The 27148-nt window shown below is 40.5% G+C and overlaps 1 protein-coding gene across 1 annotated transcript in view; it reads right to left on the bottom strand.

The window, feature by feature from the left end:
• Positions 1–1107: 1107 nt before the first annotated feature.
• Positions 1108–27148, bottom strand: part of CHSY3 (chondroitin sulfate synthase 3) — a 367670-nt gene continuing 341629 nt past the window's right edge. Inside the window, exon 3 of the mRNA XM_040415986.1 lies at positions 1108–3579. Within this exon, the coding sequence (XP_040271920.1) occupies positions 2017–3579 (1563 nt within the window). The 3' untranslated portion in view covers positions 1108–2016. The remainder of the gene's footprint in view (positions 3580–27148) is intronic.

Genomic DNA, 27148 nt, shown 5'->3' with positions numbered 1-27148 from the left:
CTCATTAATGCAATTATCTAGTCAACCAATCACATGGCAGTTGCTTCAATGCATTTAGGGGTGTGGCCCTGGTCAAGACAATCTCCTGAACTCCAAACTGAATGTCAGAATGGGAAAGAAAGGTGATTTAAGCAATTTTGAGCGTGGCACGGTTGTTGGTGCCAGACGGGCCGGTCTGAGTATTTCACAATCTGCTCAGTTACTGGGATTTTCACGCACAACCATTTCTAGGGTTTACAAAGAATGGTGTGAAAAGGGAAAAACATCCAGTATGCCGCAGTCCTGTGGGCAAAAATGCCTTGTGGATGCTAGAGGTCAGAGGAGAATGGGCCGACTGATTCAAGCTGATAGAAGAGCAACGTTGACTGAAATAACCACTCGTTACAACCGAGGTATGCAGCAAAGCATTTGTAAAGCCACAATACGCACAACCTTGAGGCGGATGGGCTACAACAGCAGAAGACCCCACCGGGTACCACTCATCTCCACTACAAATAGGAAAAAGAGGCTACAATTTGCACGAGCTCACCAAAATTGGACTGTTGAAGACTGGAAAAATGTTGCCTGGTCTGATGAGTCTCGATTTCTGTTGAGACATTCAAATGGTAGAGTCCGAATTTGGCGTAAACAGAATGAGAACATGTATCCATCCTCTGATGGCTACTTCCAGCAGGATAATGCACCATGTCACAAAGCTCAAATCATTTCAAATTGGTTTCTTGAACATGACAATGAGTTCACTGTACTAAAATGGCCCCCACAGTCACCAGATCTAAACCCAATAGAGCCTCTTTGGGATGTGGTGGAACGGGAGCGTCGTGCCCTGGATATGCATCCCTCAAATCTCCATCAACTGCAAGATGCTATCCTATCAATATGGGCCAACATTTCTAAAGAATGCTATCAGCACCTTGTGGAATCAATGCCACGTAGAATTAAGGCAGTTCTGAAGGCAAAAGGGGGTCCAACACCATATTAGTATGGTGTTCCTAATAATTCTTTAGGTGAGTGTATATATATATATATATATATATATATATATATAAACTCACTGCTCTCCTTCCCAACCCATTCACTGATACAATAATTTTAATATGTCATGGTAAGGGCAATTTTGAAAGATAATTATTATTTTTTTTCATACAATCTAAGCAGCACTGCACCCTTAACTATCCAGCAATTTGTCACATTAGTCTCACAGCACAAGAAAATGAATGGGAATATATTTGTGGTTGGAATCGGATGAAAAGAAATTGCATATTTCTTGAAAAAAAAGAAGGAAATATGGTTAAAAATGTGTTGTTTTAAATACTAATTTTCATACGATTCATCTTCTTGCCAACGTGTAATAGAAAATGATTTCTAGAATTTACAGTATTTGAATTCTGATGCAGTTATATTCCCTAGAGAATAAAGAGTTGATTTATTATAGGAGGAACACATTCAAAAATGGACACATAGTAAGACATTTTGGACCTTGGTAGCCAGTACCAGCTGTTCATGAAAAGACCCTCCTAATGCAGTTTTAAAAAATAAACGTACAATCATAGTTATCTTTTACATTAAAAATTCTAAAGATGAACAAAAGTAGTGTTTATATATTTAAGTCTTGTTATAAATTAGAAAACTCAAGTCTCTTCCCAAAGGGAAGCATAATGCACTTCTGTGGTACCTTTGCCAGCAAATATTTGGGTCACATTAAGAAACAAAATAATGATATCACATCCTATTCCCCATTAAGAGCTGTCTCCTTGGTTGAATGGTGTAGTCTTGATAAGTGTGCTCCTTGAGAATATGTAACTCATTGGCAAATCTTAACTCATTTCCAAACACAAAAATGGGAATAGTAACCTCATCTTCAGCAGGAAATTAAAATAAAGATAATCAATAGAGTTTTCAAAAATCAGTGTCAATGAACAGCAAATATCCTTTGGAAGACACAGAGGAGTTTGTAGACAATGATGACAAATTACAGCATGAGGTAAACTCCTCTTGATGTCAGAGTAAGTAGACATGTCAGGAGTGCGTTCGGTTATATCCAACACCTAAATGTTTCTCTAACCAAATCTCTGCTAATTGAGAAGCAGATGCAAATGTACTTGCTTTAGAACCCAGGCACATTTTATACTGTTTAGGGTTTAAATTGGGGTCACATTGGACAGGATGAAAAACATGAACCACCCCCGTTTCTTGACTTCGAAAAGCTTTGAGTCCAGAAGATATAACTTTATTAAAGAGGTCAACATCTTCTAAGCCCCATCCTTGGATGGAAGTATCAAAGCCACCAATATTCAGTAGGTCATGTTTATAAATACAAGTAATACCATATCCATAGTCTCGCCAAAAGCCTGTTTTCTTTGTAAAGACAAAGTTACTGTCGGCAGGAGGATTTCCCCCGTATATTACTTTTGGGTCATACTGACTGAATACAATTGGGTAATACACTTGTTGTCCTTGAATAGTGTTATCCCGACACCTCTGTAGAAAGTCTGATGTGAACAACAAGTCTACATCACAAAAGAGCAACAAAGTGTCATTATCAAACTGAGCAGATCCCTTGTCAAGACTCAACCCCCTGGAAAACTGTCCTGACATTTTTATTATAGTCATTTCCGCCTGTGGGTATTTATTCTGATATTCTGCCATGAGCTCTATGTGGTTGTTGAAGTCAGAGTTTGTTTCAGAACTGAACAAAATAATGACTAGCTTTACATTCTGCTTCGGGATCAGGCAGACCTTCTCATAATTTTCCATAAACCTTGTGAAGATATCATACCTTCCGGTGAGCGGAACAAGGAAATGTATTTTCTTGTCACTCTTTTCTTTCATTTCCTTAGTCATATGAAGAGCAGAAAACATTTTCAATGAGTTAGAGAGAAATGAGAAAGACTGTGTGTCACTATTAATGCTCTGCAAAAAGCTTTGCACATCTAGTTCTTCATCTTCTTTGAAAAATGGTTTACTAAACGACTGTTGTAAATATGCATGACGTCTTACGGGAACCGTCAGTTTTCTGCCTTTATGCCTTTTGTATAACAGCAACAAATCTAATATATATTCTACTCCATACATAGGATGGATCCTGCGGTAGCCATACTGGATTTCTTTAAAATCAATTAACCTTCCTCTTGATTTGGAGTTCTCATTTATCATTTCCATTAATTGCATCACTGTGTCATCCAAAGACACCTTGAGAAGGTTATTTAGACTCTGAGATGGTGGAGCGTTTGCAGACATTGAATAAATATGCTTTCCTGTAAGAAACTCCCATTCAATTACTTCATTTCTTTCCCGTGGCTGAAATCTATTGAAGGATGGCATCATACCAAGCTGCTGGTCTAGCTTGTTTATCTCTGTGTTACTAAGCTTGCTCATCAAAACACTTTCCCTATGAAGCTGGATAGTGTGAAAGCGTAATTCAGAAATCTTCCGGCTCAGTATATAATTATGCAGCCTGTACTGGTATGCTGGTCTTTTATTAGGGTGCAGTGTTATAGCTGTATGAATTTTGCTGTTGTGCAGATCTTGTATATAGCCTTTTCTGTTGTGTTCATAATTTTCATGGAATAGTTGCTGCATCTGAGAAAAAAAGAGCAAATAAAAATTGTAATATTAATATATCTAAGTTAATGTTTCACAAAATATTCAAGGTTAAAACAGAATAACCAACAAAATAAAGTAATAAGGTCATATATATACAACTTTATATTCACATATTCTATACACTGTATTATATACTGTATATATATACAGTACAGACCCAAAGTTTGGACACACCTTCTCATTCAAAGAGTTCTCTTTATTTTCATGACTATGAAGGCATCAAAACTATGAATTAACACATGTGGAATTATATACATAACAAACAAGTGTGAAACAACTGTAAATATGTCATATTCTAGGTTCTTCAAAGTAGCCACCTTTTGCTTTGATTACTGCTTTGCACACTCTTGGCATTCTCTTGATGAGCTTCAAGAGGTAGTTCCCAGAAATGGTCTTCCAACAGTCTTGAAGGAGTTCCCAGAGATGCTTAGCACTTGTTGGCCCTTTTGCCTTCACTCTGCGGTCCAGCTCACCCCAAACCATCTCGATTGGGTTCAGGTCCGGTGACTGTGGAGGCCAGGTGATCTGGTGCAGCACCCCATCACTCTCCTTCATGGTCAAATAGCCCTTACTTTAAAAGTTTTCCCAATTTTTCGGCTGACTGACTGACCTTCATTTCTTAAAGTAATGATGGCCACTCGTTTTTCTTTACTTAGCTGCTTTTTTCTTGTCATAATACAAATTCTAACAGTCTATTCAGTAGGACTATCAGCTGTGTATCCACCTGACTTCTCCTCAATGCCACTGATGGTCCCAACCCCATTTATAAGGCAAGAAATGCCACTTATTAAACCTGACAGGGCACACCTGTGAAGTGAAAACCATTTCAGGGGACTACCTCTTGAAGCTCATCAAGAGAATGCCAAGAGTGTACAAAGCAGTAATCAAAGCAAAAGGTGGCTACTTTGAAGAACCTAGAATATGACATATTTTCAGTTGTTTCACACTTGTTTGTTATGTATATAATTCCACATGTGTTAATTCATAGTTTTGATGCCTTCAGTGTGAATCTACAATTTTCATAGTAATGAAAATAAAGAAAACTCTTTGAATGAGAAGGTGTGTCCAAACTTTTGGTCTGTACTGTTTATATATATAGTAGTAAAGTTTGGTGGCTCACTCACTAATTACTAATGGAGTAGGTGCACTGCCACTCAGCACTCCCTGTTGCTGATGAAGTGAACAGTATAATAACAAGGTTGGGCGTCACTCAGTATCGGGCATGCCCGATACTGAGTGACGCCCAACCTTGTTATTATACTGTTTATATATATATATGCAAAGTCTCTGGTTAAAAAAGACAATTCAGGGAAAAAATTACATGGTCAGATCTCTGTGCTCCTAAGGATATCTGCTGATATAACTCCCTATAAGACCATGTTCACACAGCAAAATATAGGTCAGCAAATTCCAATATGTATATGTAGCAGAATCCGCAACAGAAATCCAAAACTGACCTTTAGATTTCTGCTGCAAATTTTGTTTATTGACCACAAATTGGCATGGAAACCATGCTAAAAAGAGACATATTCCTTTTTGACATGCACTGCAAATCCATGGTCGGATCATTGGCATTGCAGATTCTCATTGGAAACAATGGGATATGGATTTGCTACAATTTTAACACAGATTTCAGCACAGAATATGCACCTAAATCCATATGAAATTTAAGTGAACACAGACTAATAGAAAAGAGTTTCCTGTGTGGGAACGGAAGATTCTTTTTGGATACTCAGTATTTATTAAAATCTGCACTGGAAGCTCATTTGAAGACTCTATCTCTGATTCAGTTTCAGGCAGCTTTATTCATCACATCAAATTTAAGGGAATCAGAGAGGAAGGCTTCATATAGAGCAGGGATGAAAAACCTGGGGTTTACATGCAGCCCCAACCATCTGGTAACAGACATGGATGTCTATGTCTTGGGAATAGTTACATGTATTTTTCATATATTCTCCCATTAGATTGGAGTCTTGGAAGGGAAACTAGAAATTTATGGTATATACTGTATGTGACAAACATGAAATTTTTGAGTTTCTTATATTCATGCTTAGTGTTTAAACAAGTTAATGGCCGAATTGCAGCGTGCTGGCCAGTTGATAAACTCCTGGCCTCACATTCCTTTTCTGAAACTGGGCAAGTGAATGGAGGATTATGGGATTGTTAGGCTTCATCTTGCCTCTGTTTGAAGAGAATGAAAATGAGTTTGGAATCATCTAGCTCTGGTCACCAAATGGATTGGCTGGAAGGCAGAGGACACATCAGATAACATTATCAGTTAGCCATCTGATTGGTCAAAGGAAATATAAGGTGTGTTTGCCCAGGAAAGTTTTAAAAACCCACCTATATATGTGTGGGTGGAGGTATTCTATAACATCGAACCACAGCTCCCTGGATAAGGGTACAACTACATTGCAACATACTTTGCACAACATTTATTGTAATGATAGTCTACGGCAGGGATGGCCAACATGAGACTCTCCAGCTGTTGCAAAACTACAACTTCCAACATGCGCAGACTGCCTATACCTATCAGCCTGCAGCAGGGCATGGTGGGAATTGTAGTTTTACAACAGCTGGAGAGCCACAGGTTGGCCATCCCTGGTCTATGGTGTCGTGCTGCGACATGCAACATGCTGCTACTGTCACACAGAAGTCCAACTTGGATGGAGACTGTTGTGTTGCAGTCGCAGCATATTGCATGTCGCAGTGCGACACCATCGACTGTCATTACAATAAATGTGTGACATTGGTGTAACAAATGCGGCCATGTAGCCCTAGCCTAAAGGACTACAAGAACTCCATGCAAAGCTCCACTGGCAGGAATACCCAAAGCACATCTTTTAGGGATGTGAGTTTAGTTTTTATTTAACCCTATTTGTTTTACCTCCCTTGCATGCACTGGTGTTAAATCATATTAAACCATTAGGTTTAATGGCTGCTGTGTTGTCCTGTTGATGGAACCTGGTAATAATTTGTATTGCAACCTACTGTGTGTATAACAGTGTATTGGCTTGGCAGTTGCTGCACCGTGAGTGGGAATATTCCTAGCATAGGTAGGAGTCCCAGGAGGAAAGAGTGGGGTCCTATAAAACAGACAATTGTATCTGGCTTTGTATAGCCTCAGGTAGTCTTGGGATAGCCCTCTGTATTGACCCACAAGGAAGCGAGCATAGGCCAAACCAAGAAGGAGTGAGTGAAAGGCGGTGTCTGGCGTAGTGTGCCGTGACACTGTATATTCAATATTCCCTAAATGCAGTATTTGAGATAGTAATACCCCTTCAAGTTTTACATCAGGAGTACACAACCTTTTTCAGGTTGGGAACCCTGACAATGTTGCAACCAACAAGAAAGGATTGTGCACCCCTGATATAGAGCATCCAATGTGAAACCCGAAACCGAACCCAACATGTCAATGGAGCTCATTGGATACCATTGATATTACTGGTACAATGGATCCAGCATTGTGTTGTGGCTTTCCACTATGAGTAAATGAGAGATAAAAATGACAAAGAAACTAAACAGCATATAAGTTTAGGCCTTTTACTGTAAAACTGTTCTAGGGAACGCTTATAATCATACTAAAAAAGAGTTGGAGAAAATGTATCATTCATTCCCTGTATTATCACATGCTTTTCTTACACCATATCTAAAACAAAGGGACACCCTCTGCATCTAGAGGAAAGAAGATTTCACCAGCATGATAGAGGGGGATTCTTTACTGTAACAGCAGTGACTATGGAAATCTCTGCCACAGGATATTTCGATGTGTTGCTTAATTGAACAAGTTCAAGAAGGGCCTGGATGGATTTCTTGAAATATATAATATAACAAGTTACGGGAACTAGATTTCTGGAAATGGGATGTTGATCCATATTTGGAGTTAAGCCAAATTATTGACCTAAAACACATTAAAATATTGACACACTGCCCCATCTCTGTGAATGCACCTTGTGTTGCTGTTTTAGTTATAGCCTTAGTTGCATAAATCTGTTTGAAACAGTAGCTCTTCGAAGAAAACAAGTTCCCTGAATTCATTATTAAAGCACACTTACAAAAAAGAATTGGCTGTGCCATCATAGATGGCAGCCCATTTTCAAGGGAGTGGAGGATTCTTCTAAAACTGTTGCTTAGTTGTTTAATAAAACCTTTAAGAACAGATTTATTAATTAATTAATATAAAACCTTCTAATAGATTTACTTTTATCCACTAGCTATAAGCCTCTAATACCTTTTTTCCTGCCTAGTAAAGGATCCATACTATAAGCAGGGAATCACTTACAAAAGATTAATTTTGAGAGCGTGAACAAATATTTCTGGCACAATATACTTCACACCTGCAATCTGGAAGCTTTTATCCTACAGTAACTCATAGACTTGAAAGCTGAATGAAGTAAATGCAGGGTAATTACAAAATACATTATGCTTCTATAGTTTACACTACTATTATTGTATTTAAAGATAAATATCTTGGTCAAATGCCAACTTTGTATAAAAAAATGGGAAAAGTTGTCTTTTGCCAAGATATTTCTCTCACCCAGCATGGGTATATGTAAAAAGACACCCCAAAACACATTCCCCAACTTCTCCTGAATACGGAGATACCAGATGTGTGACACTTTTTTGCAGCCTAGGTGGGCAAAGGGGCCCATATTCCAAAGAGCACCTTTCGGATTTCACTCGTCATTTTTTACAGAATTTGATTTCAAACTCCTTACCACACATTTGGGCCCCTAGAATGCCAGGGCAGTATAACTACCCCACAAGTGACCCCATTTTGGAAAGAAGAGACCCCAAGGTATTCGCTGATGGGCATAGTGAGTTCATGGAAGTTTTTATTTTTTGTCACAAGTTAGTGGAATATGAGACTTTGTATGAAAAAAAAAAAAATATAAAAAAAATCATCATTTTCCACTAACTTGTGACAAAAAATAAAAAATTCTAGGAACTCGCCATGCCCCTCACGGAATACCTTGGGGTGTCTTCTTTCCAAAATGGGGTCACTTGTGGGGTAGTTATACTGCCCTGGCATTTTCCAGGGGCCCTAATGTGTGGTAAGTAGGTAAATGACCAGTGAAATCCAAAAGGTGCTCTTTGGAATATGGGCCCCTTTGCCCACCTAGGCTGCAAAAAAGTGCCACACATGTGGTATCTCCGTACTCAGGAGAAGTTGGGGAATGTGTTTTGGGGTGTCTTTTTACATATACCCATGCTGGGTGAGAGAAATATCTTGGCAAAAGACAACTTTTCCCATTTTTTTATACAAAGTTGGCATTTGACCAAGATATTTATCTCACCCAGCATGGGTATATGTAAAATGACACCCCAAAACACATTCCCCACATTCTCCTGAGTACGGAGATACCAGATGTGTGACACTTTTTTGCAGCCTAGGTGGGCAAAGGGGCCCATATTCCAAAGAGCACCTTTCGGATTTCACTCGTCATTTTTTACAGAATTTGATTTCAAACTCCTTACCACACATTTGGGCCCCTAAAATACCAGGGCATTATACCTACCCCACAAGTGACCCCATTTTGGAAAGAATAGACCCCAAGGTATTCGCTGATGGGCATAGTGAGTTCATGGAAGTTTTTATTTTTTGTCACAAGTTAGTGGAATATGAGACTTTGTATGAAAAAAAAAAAAAAAAAAAATCATCATTTTCCACTAACTTGTGACAAAAAATAAAAAATTCTAGGAACTCGCCATGCCCCTCACGGAATACCTTGGGGTGTCTTCTTTCCAAAATGGGGTCACTTGTGGGGTAGTTATACTGCCCTGGCATTTTCCAGGGGCCCTAATGTGTGGTAAGTAGGTAAATGACCAGTGAAATCCGAAAGGTGCTCTTTGGAATATGGGCCCCTTTGCCCACCTAGGCTGCAAAAAAGTGTCACACATCTGGTATCTCCGTACTCGGGAGAAGTTGGGGAATGTGTTTTGGGGTGTCTTTTTACATATACCCATGCTGGGTGAGAGAAATATCTTGGCAAAAGACAACTTTTCCCATTTTTTTATACAAAGTTGGCATTTGACCAAGATATTTATCTCACCCAGCATGGGTATATGTAAAATGACACCCCAAAACACATTCCCCAACTTCTCCTGAGTACGGCGATACCAGATGTGTGACACTTTTTTGCAGCCTAGATGCGCAAAGGGGCCCAAATTCCTTTTAGGAGGGCATTTTTAGACATTTGGATACCAGACTTCTTCTCACGCTTTGGGGCCCCTAGAATGCCAGGGCAGTATAAATACCCCACATGTGACCCCATTTTGGAAAGAAGACACCCCAAGGTATTCAATGAGGGGCATGGCGAGTTCATAGAAATTTTTTTTTTTTGGCACAAGTTAGCGGAAATTGATATTTTTTATTTTTTTCTCACAAAGTCTCCCGTTCCGCTAACTTGGGACAAAAATTTCAATCTTTCATGGACTCAATATGCCCCTCACGGAATACCTGGGGGTGTCTTCTTTCCGAAATGGGGTCACATGTGGGGTATTTATACTGCCCTGGCATTCTAGGGGCCCTAAAGCGTGAGAAGAAGTCTGGAATATAAATGTCTAAAAAATTTTACGCATTTGGATTCCGTGAGGGGTATGGTGAGTTCATGTGAGATTTTATTTTTTGTCACAAGTTAGTGGAATATGAGACTTTGTAAGAAAAAAAAATAATAATTCCGCTAACTTGGGCCAAAAAAATGTCTGAATGGAGCCTTACAGGGGGGTGATCAATGACAGGGGGGTGATCAATGACAGGGGGGTTGATCAATGACAGGGGGTTGATCAATGACAGGGGGGTGATCAATGACAGGGGGGTGATCAATGACAGGGGGGTGATCAATGACAGGGGGGTGATCAATGACAGGGGGGGTGATCAATGACAGGGGGGTGATCAGGGAGTCTATATGGGGTGATAACCACAGTCATTGATCACGCCCGTGTAAGGCTTCATTCAGACGTCCGGATGCGTTTTGCGGATCCGATCCATCTATCAGTGGATCCGTAAAAATCATGCGGACGTCTGAATGGAGCTTTACAGGGGGGTGATCAATGACAGGGGGGTAATCAATGACAGGGGGGTGATCAGGGAGTCTATATGGGGTGATCACCACAGTCATTGATCATGCCCCTGTAAGGCTTCATTCAGACGTCCGGATGCGTTTTGCGGATCCGATCCATCTATCAGTGGATCCGTAAAAATCATGCGGACGTCTGAATGGAGCTTTACAGGGGGGTAATCAATGACAGGGGGGTGATCAGGGAGTCTATATGGGGTGATCACCACAGTCATTGATCATGCCCCTGTAAGGCTTCATTCAGACGTCCGGATGCGTTTTGCGGATCCGATCCATCTATCAGTGGATCCGTAAAAATCATGCGGACATCTGAATGGAGCTTTACAGGGGGGTGATCAGGGAGTCTATATGGGGTGATCACCACAGTCATTGATCATGCCCCTGTAAGGCTTCATTCAGACGTCCGGATGCGTTTTGCGGATCCGATCAGTCTATCAGTGGATCCGTAAAAATCATGCGGACGTCTGAATGGAGCTTTACAGGGGGGTAATCAATGACAGGGGGGTGATCAATGACAGGGGGGTGATCAGGGAGTCTATATGGGGTGATAACCACAGTCATTGATCATGCCCCTGTAAGGCTTCATTCAGACGTCCGGATGCGTTTTGCGGATCCGATCCATCTATCAGTGGATCCGTAAAAATCATGCGGACATCTGAATGGAGCTTTACAGGGGGTTGATCAATGACAGGGGGGTAATCAATGACAGGGGGGTGATCAATGACAGGGGGGTGATCAGGGAGTCTATATGGGGTGATCAGGGGCTAATAAGGGGTTAATAAGTGACGGGGGGGGTGTAGTGTAGTGTAGTGGTGCTTGGTGGGACTTTACTGAGCTACCTGTGTCCTCTGGTGGTCGATCCAAACAAAGGGGACCACCAGAGGACCAGGTAGCAGGTATATTAGACGCTGTTATCAAAACAGCGTCTAATATACCTGTTAGGGGTTAAAAAAAACACATCTCCAGCCTGCCAGCGAACGATCGCCGCTGGCAGGCTGGAGATCAACTCTCTTACCTTCCGTTCCTGTGAGCGCGCGCGCCTGTGTGCGCGCGTTCACAGGAAATCTCGCGTCTCGCGAGAGGACGCGCCGGCGCGTCCAGGAGAAATGAATCAACCACCTCCAGGACGCGTCTGTGCGTACAGCAGTCCGGAGGTGGTTAAGTCTCTCCCCCCTAATATGTGATGATTCGATTGCTTCTCCCATAGACAGCATTTATTTAGGAATGCAGCCTATGGGAGATTCAGTATATTCCTTTAGATTTTTTTTCTGTTACGATATTCATCATATGGAATAAATACGTTTACAGTGGGGAACAGAAGTATTTGACCACCCTGCAATTTTGCAAGTTCTCACACTTAGAAATCTTGGAGGGGTCTGAAATTCACATTGTAGGAGCATTCCCACTCTGAGAGACAGAATAAAATAAAAAAATTCAGGTAATCACATTGTATGATTTTTAAAGAATTTATTTGTCTTGCACTACTGAACATAAGTATTTGAACATCTGAGAAACAGCAAGAATTCTGGCTCTCAAAGACCTGTTACTGTGCCTTTAAAAAGTCCACCTCCACTCCACTCATTAATCTAACTTAGTAGCACGTGTCTGAGCTCTTTAAAGACACCTGCCCACCCCACAGTCAGTCAGACGCCAACTACTACCATGGGCAAGACCAAAGAGCTGTCAAAAGACACCAGAGACAAAATTGTGGACCATCCACAAGGCTGGAAAGGGCTACGGGGCAATTGCCAAGCAGCTTGGTGAAAATAGATCAACTGTTGGACAATTGTTAGAAAATGGAAGAGGCTAAAGACGACTGTCAGTCTCCCTTGGACTGGGGCTCCATGCAAGATCTCACGTCGTGTGGTATCACTGATGATAAGAAAGGTGAGGAATCAGCCCAGAACTACAAGGGAGGAGCTGGTCAATGACATGAAGAGAGCTGGGACTACAGTTTTAAAGGTCACTGTCGGTAGAACACTACGCCATCATGGTTTCAAATTATGCATTGCACGGAACGTTCCGCAGCTCAAGTCATCACATGTCCAGGCCCGTCTGAAGTTTGCCAATGACCATCTGGGTGATCCAGAGGAGGCATGGGAGAAAGTCATGTGGTCAGATGAGATCAAAGTAGAACTTTTGGTCTAAACTTCACTCGTGTTTGGAGAAAAAAGAAGGATGAGTTGCATCCCAAAAACACCATCCCTACTGTAAAGCATGGGGGTGGTAACATCATGCTTTGGGGGTGCTTTTCTGCGAAGGGTACAGACGATTGCACTGTATTAAGGAGAGGATGAATGGGGCCATTTATTGTGAGATCTTGAGCAACAACCTCCTTCCCTCAGTCAGAGCACTGAAGATGGGTCGTGGCTGGGTCTTCCAACATGACAATGACCCGAAGCACACAGCCAGGATAACCAAGGAGTGGCTCCGTAAGAAGCATATCAAGGTTCTGGAGTGGCCTAGCCAGTCTCCAGACCTAAATCCAATAGAACCTCTTTGGAGGGAGCTGAAACTCCATGTTGATCAGCGACAGCCCTGAAACCTGACAGATCTAGAGGAGATCTGTGTGGAGGAGTGGGCCAAAATCCCTGTTGCAGTGAGTGCAAACCTGGTCAAGAACTACAGGAAACGTTTGACCTCTGTAATTGCAAACAATGGCTTCTGTACCAAATATTAACACAGATTTTCTCAGGTGTTCAAATACTTATGTTCAGCAGTGCAAGACAAATAAATTCTTTTAAAATCATACAATGCGATTTCCTGAATTTTTTTATTTTATTCTGTCTCTCAGAGTGGGAAAGCACCTACAATGTGAATTTCAGACCCCTCCATGATTTCTAAGTGGGAGAACTTGACAAATCGCCGGGTGTTCAAATAATTCTGTTCCCCACGGTATATTTTAATGGTACAGGTGTTTTGCTATGTGGTGGTTGCCCATATTTTTAATATGGGGAAAGGAAGTGATTAGAATTTTTATCTATTTTTAAAAACTTACTTTCTTACTTTTTTCCCCGCTTTTTTTTAAGTCTCTCCCCCTAATATGTGATCATTCGATTAATTCTCTCATAGTCAGCATTTATTTAGGAATGCAGCCTATGGAAGATTCAGTATATTCCTTTGGAGCACTGCCACCTGCAGGCCTACATAGGAATATTCCAACAGTAGACATAATAGCCTCCAGTAGCCTCTAGAAGGTTCCAGGTCATCACCACTGATCTGAGTGGGACAGCAGTTCAGGCCCCAGGAGTGCCACATTCCCAGGGAAAACCTATTCAGCTGCCATAGTCACTATTGACCACAGCATCTGAGTGGTTAAATGTCTGTTATCGGCATTATCGCAAACGTTAGCCTTGGGTGTCTCCTGTTTAAAGACCGGTTCCCTCTTCCTAAGGACCCAATAAATATTGCATGGGCTTCTTCTATGGTATATATGAACTTGCCTGGGGACAGGGGCTCTCAGAAGAAGCAGCAGCAAGAGCTGTCTCTTTTAGGCTCTGTATATAGAAACAAAAGTTCAACCACTAGAGTAATTAGGGGCTTCAAAGCAAAACTTACAACCTTACGATTTCTGCCAAATATATAATTTTTTATTTATTGGAGGAATTTTTTTTTGTAGCTAAAAAAAAGTTGAGCTCCACCTTACCCACTTTCCCTAACATCTATTTAGGGAAAAGTGGAACAGGTGCTTAATATATATGGTGCTCATTCTGAACACCATATTTATCAGCATATTTACACCAGAGAACTGACATAAATACAGTAAATAAATATCCCTTATACAACCATTTTCCTCATGTCTCCTTCAAGTAGATGATAAACTGGTAGACTAGAGTCATCCCTAGGTGTAGCTCAGCAAATAAGAATTTACACAGTTGCCACTAAACTCAATGAAATCTGTAAAATCTCTTTTAAACAAGCTCCTGTATTGGCGGCTGCAGGTCTCACGGTACCTTATGTGACAGAGGTTAGAAGATCGGAGAGACTGACTGCATGTGAGGTTAACTGACAGTCTTTTGATTCTTAATGTTGTTTGGTAATGACCACACCTCTTGTCAGGTGCAGCTGGCGGTCATTACTGCTTCCCTTTTTAGTTTGGTATCACACTTCATACCCTGCGGTTGATATTCTCTGCTTTGATTTGGAAGAGTTGGTGTGTGGATCTTACCTGTGTTCCTGCTCATACATTTTCTATAAGATATATTGTACTGCTCTTTGTATTTGGTTGTTCCCTTGTGCTTGTTGTTACTAGTCCTCAGGGAGACGCTGGTTCATTCACCTGGGAAAGAACCAGTAGTCTCATTCCCTTTCACTAACTTTAGGGCTTTTCAGGGCTCCTAGGGTTTAGGTTCCGGCGTATGTATTTTACCACCTTCAGGGTCTATGCATACTGACAGGAGTCAGGGCAAGATCTAGGGGTTTCCTAGGAGGTGACCTTTCCCTTCTCCCTAGCCTTGAGGCCTAGTTCTTTGTCTTCTCCCTTCTGTTGTCTTTTTGGTGTCCCTCCCCCCCATTATTCGTGACAGCAGAAAAATACTGTGGTTTATGTCTGGAACAGGAGTAGTTCAGGACGGGTCCTCCTCTCACCATGGGCCCCATAGCAGGCACGTGGTCTACCTCCATGGTGAGTACACCACTGAACTGACATATATTATTACATAGTCCATAGAACTAATTAGTCCATAGAATTAATTAGTAACAGAAAAATAAAAAAGTTTCATAGCAAGTAGTAGTAATGCAGTTCTAACACAGTAATAGCATCACTATATAAAACCAAAGCAGATGCAATACAATATTGAGTTATATTAAATGACCAATTAATCTAACTGCATCTGTCAAACAACCATGGCAATAAATATTGATGTAGTTATATACTGTATAGCGAAATATGTTTCCAGGTAATGACATTTCTTGTTTCCTCGGCATCTGGTGTGGTCACAGTGCCTAAGCCATTTTATTTGTTCTTAAGAAGATGATTTCAGTAGTACATTCTCACGCTTAATGTCATCTTAGGCTGATTTTTTTTCTCCTGATGATTAAATGTAAAGGAGATTAAGTCAAGCTTCCTTCCAACTGACTTTATCAGTATTAAAATGTATCATAATTTTATCCCTTGAGCTAACATCAAATTAAAAGAACATAAGTGTGGTCAAGCTCTTGCTTGTAATATCTTAGTAGGAGAAGGTATAGGAATGTATTAACCCCCTTTTTGAAACTCTGTCAGGGTTATTAAGCCAGGGACCAAAGGTTATCCCCTTAGTGTTACTTCTTGCAATTTTATATGTACAACTTCTCCTAAAGAAAAGGCACGTGTCACGTGACCTAGAAGCAGCTCAGCCCCATTGAAGTGAATGGGTCTGAACTGCGATACCAAGCAAAGCAGCTATACAATGTATGGCACTTTGCTTGGTGAGCTGCGAGAAGGTAGCTGCGCTCACAGGAGTGCCACTGCCTTCTCAAAACAGCTGATCACTGGAGGATCCAGGTGTCGGACCCATATCTATCTATCTATCTATTATGTGCCAAACGGATTGTGAGTGACGATCTACAACTTACCGTGACGCTTAATAGGATGGCGACGTCTTTTCGTGAGAGGGGTTACCCTAAATCATTACTTGAACCACACTTGGCAGCTATACATACATTAAATCGAGCAGATTTACTTGAGCATAAGCAGGCAAATAAATCCCTGATATTTTTTCCCCCTTATGGTGGAGGATGCCGTGTTTATACTTTTTGTATTACTACTACTAGTGTCCGTGAGGACTATTTAACCTCACTTATTCCTACACCTTTGTAACATTAAAACGTAGCTTTTATTTTACTTTACTATTAATAATCAGTCATTAAGAAAGTGAATGTTAAAACTCTAGCTAGTCATTCAGTTTCCTCTATCCAGATAGTGAATGTTCCTACTAATATCTCATAGCTAGGATGGATACTTTGTTTCCCTACTGGCTGCGCGCTGCCAGTGTATCATCGGGTACAAAGTCTCGGGTTCAGCTCATATTATCCATTCTAGTTAGGTATTTGTGTACATAAGTATTCGTAACTGAGTGCTTGCTATATTAAAACTAATAAGCGACGCTGCCCCCCGACATGTTTCGCTGTGTACCGGCGTCTTCAGGGGTTAGGGCAGTGTTTGAGCGCGCTCGTTTATCGGCAGCTTATATAGCCTCTGTTGACCTGTCATCAGTGGGGCCTAACCGTATTTCATCCAATCGGTGACATTTGAGTGTTTTCCCTCTTTCGTCATTTCATTACCTATTCGGTCCTCTTCTATTCGTCAGGAGTCTGTATATGTCATCACTAGTGGCCGCGCATGCGCTAAAATTTAGTCTACTGTGTTACTCTTGCTCTCTATAGCGCATGTCTTGGGACTTAGCCTCCATCTGTTATTAATGTCAATTGCGCATGTCTTGAGACTTGGTCTCATTTCTCACATTTCTTCTCTATAGCGCATGTCTTGCGACTTAGTCCACCGGCTCTTCTTACTTTACATTGCACATGTTTTGGGACTTAGTCTGCAGCTCTTCTTCCTATCAATTGCGCATGTCTTGAGACTTAGTCTCATTTCTCTCAGTTCTTCTTTATAGCGCATATCTTAAGACTTGGTCTCCTGGTCTTATTACTAACTGTTGTGCATATCTTGAGACATAGTTCCATTTCTCATATTTGTGTCTATCTTAGGCATGTCTTGAGACTTAGTCTCCATCTTTCACATATATAATTTACGCATGTCTAGAGACTTAGTCTAATTTTTCTCATTTCCCACATTGCGCATGTCTTGGGACATAATCTCATTTCTCACATTTCTGATCTATAGCGCATGTCTTGAGACTTAGTCTGCTGCTCTTTTTCCTATCAATTGCGCATGTCTTGAGACTCAGTTTCATTTTCTCTCAGTTCTTCTTTATAGCGCATATCTTAGGACTTAGTCTCCAGCTCTTATTACTAACTATTGCGCATGTCTTGAGACTTAGTTCCATTTCTCATATTTATGTCTATCTTGTGCATGTCTTGAGACTTAGTCTCCATCTTTTAAATATATAATTTGCGCATTTCTAGAGACGAGGTCTCATTTTTCACATTTCTCTCTAAAGTGCATGTCTTTGGACTTAGTCTCCAACTTTTGCTCTTATTACCATCACTTTCGCATATCTTGAGACTTGGTCTTCATTTCTTATTAGTGTCGAATTGCGCATTGTCTGGTGGGCTCAGTGTTTTATTACTCTAATTTCTCTATATGCGCCTATTTAGAGACTTAGTCTCCATGTCTTGTTATGGTGACTATCAGGACTCCACTCCATTTTATTCCAATGATAATAAAGTTTTGATGTGTTCCTTTGATATATTGGAGATCTTTTTATATGTATATAATGGGCTCCTTAATGCAGTTATAGTAACATAGTACATAAGGCCGAAAAAAGACATTTGTCCATCCAGTTCGGCCTGTCATCCTACAAGTTGATCCAGAGGAAGGCAAAAAAAACCCTGTGAGGTAGAAGCCAATTGTCCTCACTTTAGGGGAATAAAAAATTCCTTCCCGACTCCAATCAGGCAATCAGAATAACTCCCTGGATCAACGACCCCTCTCTAGTAGCTATAGCCTGTAATATTATTACACTCCAGAAATACATCCAGGCCCCTCTTGAATTCCTTTATTGTACTCACCATCACCACCTCCTCAGGCAGAGAGTTCCATAGTCTCACTGCTCTTACCGTAAAGAACCCTTTTCTATGTTTGTGTACAAACCTTCTTTCCTCCAAACGCAGAGGATGTCCCCTCGTCACAGTCACAGTCCTGGGGATAAATAGATGATGGGATAGATCTCTGTACTGCCCCCTGATATATTTATACATAGTAATTAGATCTCCCCTCAGTCGTCTTTTTTCTAACGTGAATAACCCTAATTTTGATAATCTTTCAGGGTACTGTAGTTGCCCCATTCCAGTTATTACTTTAGTTGCCCTCCTCTGGACCCTCTCCAGCTCTGCTATGTCTGCCTTGTTTACAGGAGCCCAGTTATTATACCTATTGCCGATAATTTTATTTTAGTTATCGATTTTGTCTTATCATTAGAAGTTACTTTTTTGACTGTTATGTTAACGTATTTACTTGGTGTATTTTAGTAAAAAGGGGGGGTGATGTTACAGGAAGGACGAATAGGTGAAGCCTTCATTTAGGCCCCTTGGGGATAAACTATTTAGGCGGTAGATCCATTTAGTTTCCTCTTGTTGAAGCTTCCTATCTATATCACCTTTTCGAGGGCCTGATTTTATTTTGGTCACCCCTCAAAATTTCAAATTGTTGCTATTTCCCTTATGTTTGTCTCTCACGTGTCTGGCTACGCTGGTATCTTCTCCCGTATTGATACTGCACAGATGCCTCGAAAGCAGGCGAATAGATCACGACAGAGAATTCCGTTAGTGACTACCTATACGGAAGACATTCATGCCATCAGAGAAATTGTGAATAAGCATTGGTCATCTTTAGCTAGTGGACATAATATTGATGCTTTTAAGTTGCCCCCCCCCCCCCCCCACTATTATCATATAGGAGACCGAAAAATTTGAAGGACCAATTGGTGAATACTGATATTGGTCCACAGAAAAAAACAGGCCAAAGTTTTCTATGTATCCAGAAGCAGGGTTGTTTTCCTTACCTGCATTGCATTAACTGCCATTATATGCAAAAAGGCAATAAGTTTATACATCCTGTAACCTCCAAACAATACTTTATTAAGCACTATTTGACCTGTGATACGACCTTTGTGGTCTATGTGCTTTGGTGCCCATGTAAGTTGCTTTATATAGGGGAGACCTCTCTTGACTTAAAAAACAGTTTCAATCAACACCGGTACACTGTCCGCAAAAATACGGATGTATCTTCCGGTATTGAAGCATTTTTTGGAATTTAATCACAAAGAGAGTGATCTAAAATGTATGTTGATCGATCATGTTCCTTTGTCTTGCAGGGGTGGCAATAGGATTTTATCCTTAAAAAAATGTGAAATGTATTGGATTGCCACTCTGGATTCTTTGAGTCCTAATGGGTTAAATGTGGATTTCAGACCTGGCATTTTTGCATAGTCCTCCCTTGAGGTTTATTGTTACCTATGGTTTGCCTCTTTCTGTATATGGTGCTTTATGTACTAATTACCTTTTTCTTGTTTTTTGATTTTAGTGTATCTGGATGGTGTGCGGAATTGTGAGCTGCCTGACCAGCATGGATGAACTTCATTCTGGATTGATTCTCAATAGGACAGTGTATACATTTTTTTGGAGCAGTTGAACATTTTGGGCAGTTGATGTCATGCAAAGTTGCTTCACCTATTATCAATATATGTATAATGTTGTTCTTCCTGTGGGGGGGTTTGGAGATTTTCTTGGGCCTCATCAATACATTTTTTTATTTTTTTATATTTTCTTTATTACTTCTTCTACGTGTTATGGTGGTTCTTGTGCTGCACATACAGCATGAACACCTATTAGTGGTTTACAGGTGGTTGCTGACATTTTTCCGCATTACATCAACGGGGAATTGTCGGCTAATTAGACCAATACTGCAGTATTTTATTTTATTTATTTTATTTATTTATTATTCATCGGGCATTATGGATTTACTCTCAGGTTATATATTCCTTGGTGGGGATGTTGACCTTGGGGGGCAATCCTTTACATGGTGGTGTGGTGTTGCGTGAGCCGCATTGTTACCGCCTGTAGGTCTGATATTTGTTGGGCCCTTTGATATTTCCTATCCCTTTCTTTTTATGTGGTAAATTTACCATTCTTTAGAGTGGGAAGTTTTTTTGCATTTGATCGGCTGCACCATTGTTCATTTGCAATTTAGCATTTTTATATATTGCAACTTCGTTCTGCTTGTTAGGATCAATGAGCAGGGGCGTAACTACCATAGCGGCAGACCATGCAACTGCTATGGGGCCCAGGGCAAGAGGGGGCCCAGTTGGGATCCTCTCGTCGTCTACTGGGGGTGAACACTTGGTCAGGACTCTAAAGAAACAACTTTTAGCAAATGAGGCAGTGGAAAAAATGGCCCAAGGGTCACTAAAAGGGGTTTAGGCCGGAAACCCTTCTGTCCTGTGTGGGGGCCTGGTTTGATCCTTGCTATGGGGCCCTTACTTCTCTATGTACGCCACTGTCAATGAGGATCTCTAAATGGTGTGCTGGGGGCGGGGCATCCATTCTGTGTGGTGTGAGTCCTTTCCTCCTTTGCACTTAGTGGGGTCCCAGTTGTTTCTAACGAGGCGATCAGAGCACTGCAGGCGGCGATTCATACTGAATCTCTATGCGCTACTCTTCTTTTGTTTTTGTTTGAATAGTCTCTATGGTGATGGCGATCATGTGCCTTTTCTTGTTCACATGACCGCTCACCTTATTTACCAGGCACTGATGTTTACGGTGTTGCCGGGGAGTTGCCATCATGTGATAAGAGGTGTATCACGTGATCGCTCTCTCCTTGTTAGACTTCCTCACATGCGCAGTCAGGTTGCCAGGACGCCAAGCCACATGTATTACTCCATGCTGGGCAGGTATGGTTCTGATTTCTTCACACCAATCCAGGATTGTTTTTAATTATCACAGACAATTTTACACATATGGATGTTATTTCCTAATTATGTAATATTGGGTCTTAATCATGATTTTGTATTTTTCTTATGGATTTACACTATATATATGATTATGTATCGATTTTTTTATCACTGATGTATTGCAATATGAATTTTCCCCTGTATTTTTATAGTATTTTTTGTACACTGGCAGTATTTATATCTAATGAGTGCACCACTGTATCATTGTTGCTTGAAAAAGGTTCCATTGAGAGGACAGAAATGTTGTACCTGGTGTCATAAACACACAAACAGTTTTTGGAAGTGCCGTGGATTTTCTTTTTTATATCTGATTAGGATGTTGGATCGCTTCCTTGGCCGTTGGCAATCCGTTTTTCTATTTTGTCTGCAGTGCTGCCCAATATCTTATTCATTATCTATCTATCTATCTGTAATTTAGTTAAAGTGTACCGATACTTAAAATAACCTTTGGTATGTCATAGTGACCTAGCAACTGGTTTGATCAGTGGTAGTCTGAGTGCAGAGACCCCCACCAATCGTTAAAAAAACGAGAAGACAGAACTACTCAGAGCACTGTCCCTACTCCCTGCTGAAGACTGACTGGAGAAAAAACTCATACACTTTCTTTTGAGCCTGTTTTCAGAATTGAGAAGAGACAACACTCTGTGTAAGCATTTCTATCTTCTTGTTTTATGGATTGGTCGGGGTCTGGGAACTCCTATCTTTACTAATAAAAAACCTACATCACTACAGTAATGTATCCAAAGTTTTTAGAAAGTATAGTTTCACAAGAACTCCAATTTACATTAAACCAATTCAAAGTAATACTGTGCCATTCTAGGAAAAATCTATCTATCTATCTATCTATCTATCTATCTATCTATCTATCTATCTATCTATCTATCTAATGGATAGATAGATCTATATATCTGTCTAATGTCTATAATCAAAGGGGATTTGTTTTTCAGCTGCAGACTTCCCTCAGTATATTCCAGTATAGAAGATACTGTTTTTGCAAATCAAGGCAAGTTAAAAATAAAGACATATAAGAGATTTTTATGTAGCACAGAAATATGCAAACAAAATGCATTTATCTCCATGGAAACTAGCGAAACAGTTGGTGTCTGCACTGTCTCAGAATCATACTGTGAAAGCTGTAATTCTAGATCCTCTTGCTGTATTGATTATCATTTTATTGGATTAAGGACATCTCAAGGAAAGTAGTTTACTTTACTGCATCCTTCAAGAGAAGAGCTTTGCTTTGTTTTAAATTGTAATCAAATACACAGAAACGTCTTACATTTAACCTATACATCCTGAAACTTCACAAGCAGGTGACACTCTGTATACGTTTTTAACAAGATCAGTTTTTGTAAGCCAAAACCAATAATGGATCCTCTACATAGGGGCGATATAATTGAAACATTCTTCTCTTCTTAGCTCCAAAATACAAAAAAAAAAAGGCTGATTAAACCTGCATAGTGTAAATGAGGTCTTATTCCTGAATTCCATACTGAATATGACCAGACATGTTTTTTATTTTGCACTCATTCTGGTTAAACAACTGTACCTTTGTTATCTTTAATAATAAAGGGATTTTTTTTTACCATTTTAGTCATTGTTTACAGATGAAATCAAAAACAAATGATGCATCACTGTGCACTACGTTGTCCACTAAAATGCCAGATTATCTGATGGAAACCTTCATAATCCTAAAGTTATACTGAAGTGAATGCTTTCTGGTTTATTTTATTATTATTTATTATTACTAGCATCACATTGTCCATATGGTATGAGAACAACAATGAGGATTGTATCTGATGAGTGCATGCATGTATGAATACTATATATGTAAGTTTGTGAAAACGGTCAGACAAGATGTACTTTACAGTTAATGACTGACAATAAAGGAGTTCACTGGTCTACAGAAATTGATGACCTGTCCTCAGGATATCAATATCAGATCAGCGGGGGCCCCACACCCGGCACCCCCTTTGATCAGCTATTTTGGGTTGCCATAGTGCTGGAAACTAACAGTGTACTGAGAGAAGCAGAATGGCCAATACTCTGTGTAGTTTCCAGCACCGGTATACTGAAGTTCAGCTCCTATTTACTTGAATGGAAGCTGAGCTGCAGTACTCTGGTGCAGTCACTGCGCAGTGTACTGAGCGCTGTACCTCTAACTCTGTATACAGTATAGTCTCCGGTGCTGCTGCAGCCTGAAACAGCTGATTAGTGGTGGTGGTGGGTGTTGAATACCCACCAATCTGATACTACCATGGGCGTAGCTATACTGGAAGAAAGTGTAGCAGCTGCTACAGGGCCAAAACTCAGAAGGGGTCCGTCCAGGAGGAGGACTGAAAGATTTTATTGTCAGGACCCCCTCAACAGTATTATACAATGACAGTATATACAGTGACATGACATACGGTATAGACATGTAGGAAAAGGACACAGCGGCTGCCTGGCCTGATACGAGACAGCTATGTTGACTAGCCACAGGAGTGAGGGTTGCATGGGAGAAGGGGGTTGCTGGGGGGAGGAAGGGCATTCAAAACTTTGCTGTGGGTCATCAATATCTGTAGCTCAGAGAAAACCTTTAAGCTTTGAAACAGATCAGCATTAGGAAACAGCAGGCAGCTGAAAGAATTTGTCTATGATATGAAGGAAAAGGTTGTCCTACCCAACCAAAAGAAAATGGACCCCTGCCGTAGGCCTCATGCACGTGACATGTCCATACTGGGGTCCTCAAACCTTGATCCACGAACCACAGACACCTTCCATATGCAATCTGCATTTTTCTTACTCCCATTATTAGAAATTACTATTCTAGTGCACAATATGATAAGAATAGGACATGTTCTATCATTTGCAGAACAGATACACGAATGCGGACAGCATACGAATGAGGTCAGGTGGTAAATCACTTACAAACCAGCAGCAGTCTCTCTGCCCCTGCCTTTCTGCAGCAGTGCCTCCCTTCTCCCCTCTAATTTCTTTTTAGACATCTATGTAATCTGATCCTTCAGTAAGCAGGCAGTTCTCTTCACTGAAGACGGATCTAAGAAGTGAATTGAGAGTTGGTAAAATGAAAGGGAGAGCAGGAGAGGTGTCTGATAAGAGGAGAAGGAAGCATTTCTCTGCGTTCGGTGCGGATCCGTCTTGTATCTGCACAGACGGATACGCACCGATAATGCAAACGCTTGTATCCGTTCAGAACGGATCCTTTTGCAGTATTCTTTAAAAAAAATATCTAAGTCAAAACGGATTTGTCCTGACTTATATTGAAAGTCAATGGAGGACGGATCCGTTTTCAATTGCACCATATTGTGTCAGTGAAAACGGATCTGTCCCCATTGACTTACATTGTAAGTCAGGATGGATCCGCTTGGCTCTGCATCGTCAGGCGGACATAAAAAACGCTGCAAGCAGCGTTTTGGTGTCCGCTTCCAGAGCGGAATGGAGCCAAACTGATGCATTCTGAATGGATTCTTATCCATTCAGAATGCATTGGGGCTGAACTGATCCGTTTTGGGCCGCTTGTGAGATCCGTTTTAGGGCTCTCACAAGCGGCCCAAAACGGATCAGTTCAGCCCCAATGCATTCTGACCCAGAAACGCCAGTGTGAAAGTAGCCTTACTCTTTAAGTGTATAGAACACTCGTAATAAATTTCCCTCATAGAGTAATAAAAATTGCAGATCTTATTATCATAATTAAAGTGCATCTACACCTCCTGCACACACCTACATACGTTATCAGTTTTTCCGATCATGTTCCTTTAAGAAAGCTTGAAGCAGAATGCAGTTTTTACATGAGCTTTGGTGTCTTTTTTGGGAAAGTCTGCTGTTTAAAATGGTATCTATTTGCAGAAGATATTACCCAGTAGAAAGAGAGGAATGATATAGAACAATCACGGGAAACAAAATTATCATGTAAATAACCGGCCATAGTGCAGACGAGAATAGATTTGCTTATACAATGCTCCATCACTGAATCTTTGCTGAAAGACTATGAGAAGAGAATGTAATGTGAAACCAACACTGAACAGATGTTCAAAGAGTAAGAACACATTCAAATTTGGTTGATTTCACACTTTTCGATGCATTTTCATTGAAGCAGCTGTTTTGTTTTTTTTACAGCTTGTAAATAAAGGAATGACTGTATTTTCTGTCTGTGTAGTTTAAATTCTGATTAATCCCCTTTCTTATGTTTTTTCTAAACGTGACATCATATCATTATACATGCTTTGGGAAACATTGTTACCATGTTAATGGTAAGAGACACAGGTCCCTTAAGCCCTTCAAACATGTTTTACGCTAAATCTGACAGCAGATGGCACAGCTGCAGCCAGGACCTCACAAGATAATGACTAGTAACCATGTGTGCGCCAAGGATCAGTTTGAAGGAAACTTGGTAATCCATTAAGACTGCATGCAAATTAGAATTTATGTGCAGTTTTGCATCCTGCATATTTTAACAACTTCATGGCTTAGCAATTTCCAGTTTTTTTGTTTTGTACTTCCTGCCTTCCCAGAGCCATAATCATTTTATTTTTCCATTTACATAGCCATATGAGAGCTTTGTGTGTGTGTGTGACAAGTTGTACTTTCTAATGGCATGGAGTGGAATTGGAAAAAAAGTTAACTGTCATAGTTTATACAGTAGGTTTTTGCAACGTTCTCTATGCGGTAAAATGGACCTGTTCCCTCCATTCTCTGTGTCAGTACAATTACAACACTAGATATATATATATACAGTTGAAATGTTTTTCTCAAAATCTGACATGAAATCTGAATAAACCTTTCCTGTTTTTGGTCAATTAGGATAACCATAATTATTATTATTTGCCAAATGCCAGAATAATGAGAGAGAGAGAGAGAGAGAGAGAATGTTTTAAGGCATTTTTATTACTTTCTGCAAAGTCAAAAGTTTACATACATTACATTAATATTTGGTACCATTGCCCTTAAACTGTATGACTTGGGTCAAACGTTTTGGATATCCTTCCACAAGCTTCTCACAATAGTTGGTCGGAATTTCGGCCCATTTCTCCTGACAAAACTGGTGTAACTGAGCCATATTTGTTGGTCACCTTGCTCGTAACTGCCTTTTCAGCTTTGCCCATAAATTTTCAATAGGATTGAGATCAGGGCTTTGTGATGGCCACTCCAAACACTGACTTTGTTATCCTTAAGCCACTTTGTAACCAGTTTGGCAGTATGCTTCGGGTCATTGTCCAACCCAAGACCTATTTCCGCCCAAGCTTTAACTTCCTGGCTGATGTCTTGAGATGTTGCTTCACTATTTCCACATAATCTTCTTTCCTCATGATGCCATCTATTTTGTGAAGTGCACCAGTCCCCTCTGCAGCAAAAAAAAAACACAACATGATGCTGCCACCCCCGTGTTTCACAGTTGGGATGGTGTTCTTAGGCTCCAAGCTTCTCCCTTTTTTGTCCAAACGTAGTGATGGACATTATGGCCAAAAAGTTTAATTTTAGTTTCGTCAGACCACAGGACATGTCTCCAAAAATGTAGGTATTTGTTCTTGTGTGCATTTGCAAACATTAATCTGGCTTTTTTAGGTTTCTTTTGGAGTAATGGCTTCTTCCTGGCAGAGTGGCCATTCAGCCCATGTTGATACAGTACTCGTTTCACTGTGGATATTGACACAATCTTACCAACTTCAACCATCATCTTCACAAGGTCTTTTGCTTTTGTTCTTGGGTTGATATTCACATGTCGGACCAAAGAACGTTCATCTCTGGGACTTAGAACCCGTCTCCTTCCTGAGCGGTATAATGGCTGGGCATTCCCATCTTGTTTGTACTTGCATATAATTGTTTGTACAGATGAACGAGGCACTTTCAGGT

The sequence above is a fragment of the Bufo bufo genome, chromosome 2 (assembly GCF_905171765.1).
Source record: "Bufo bufo chromosome 2, aBufBuf1.1, whole genome shotgun sequence".
NCBI classification, from domain to species: Eukaryota; Metazoa; Chordata; class Amphibia; order Anura; family Bufonidae; genus Bufo; species Bufo bufo.
This window is presented reverse-complemented; position numbering and strand designations above follow the sequence as displayed.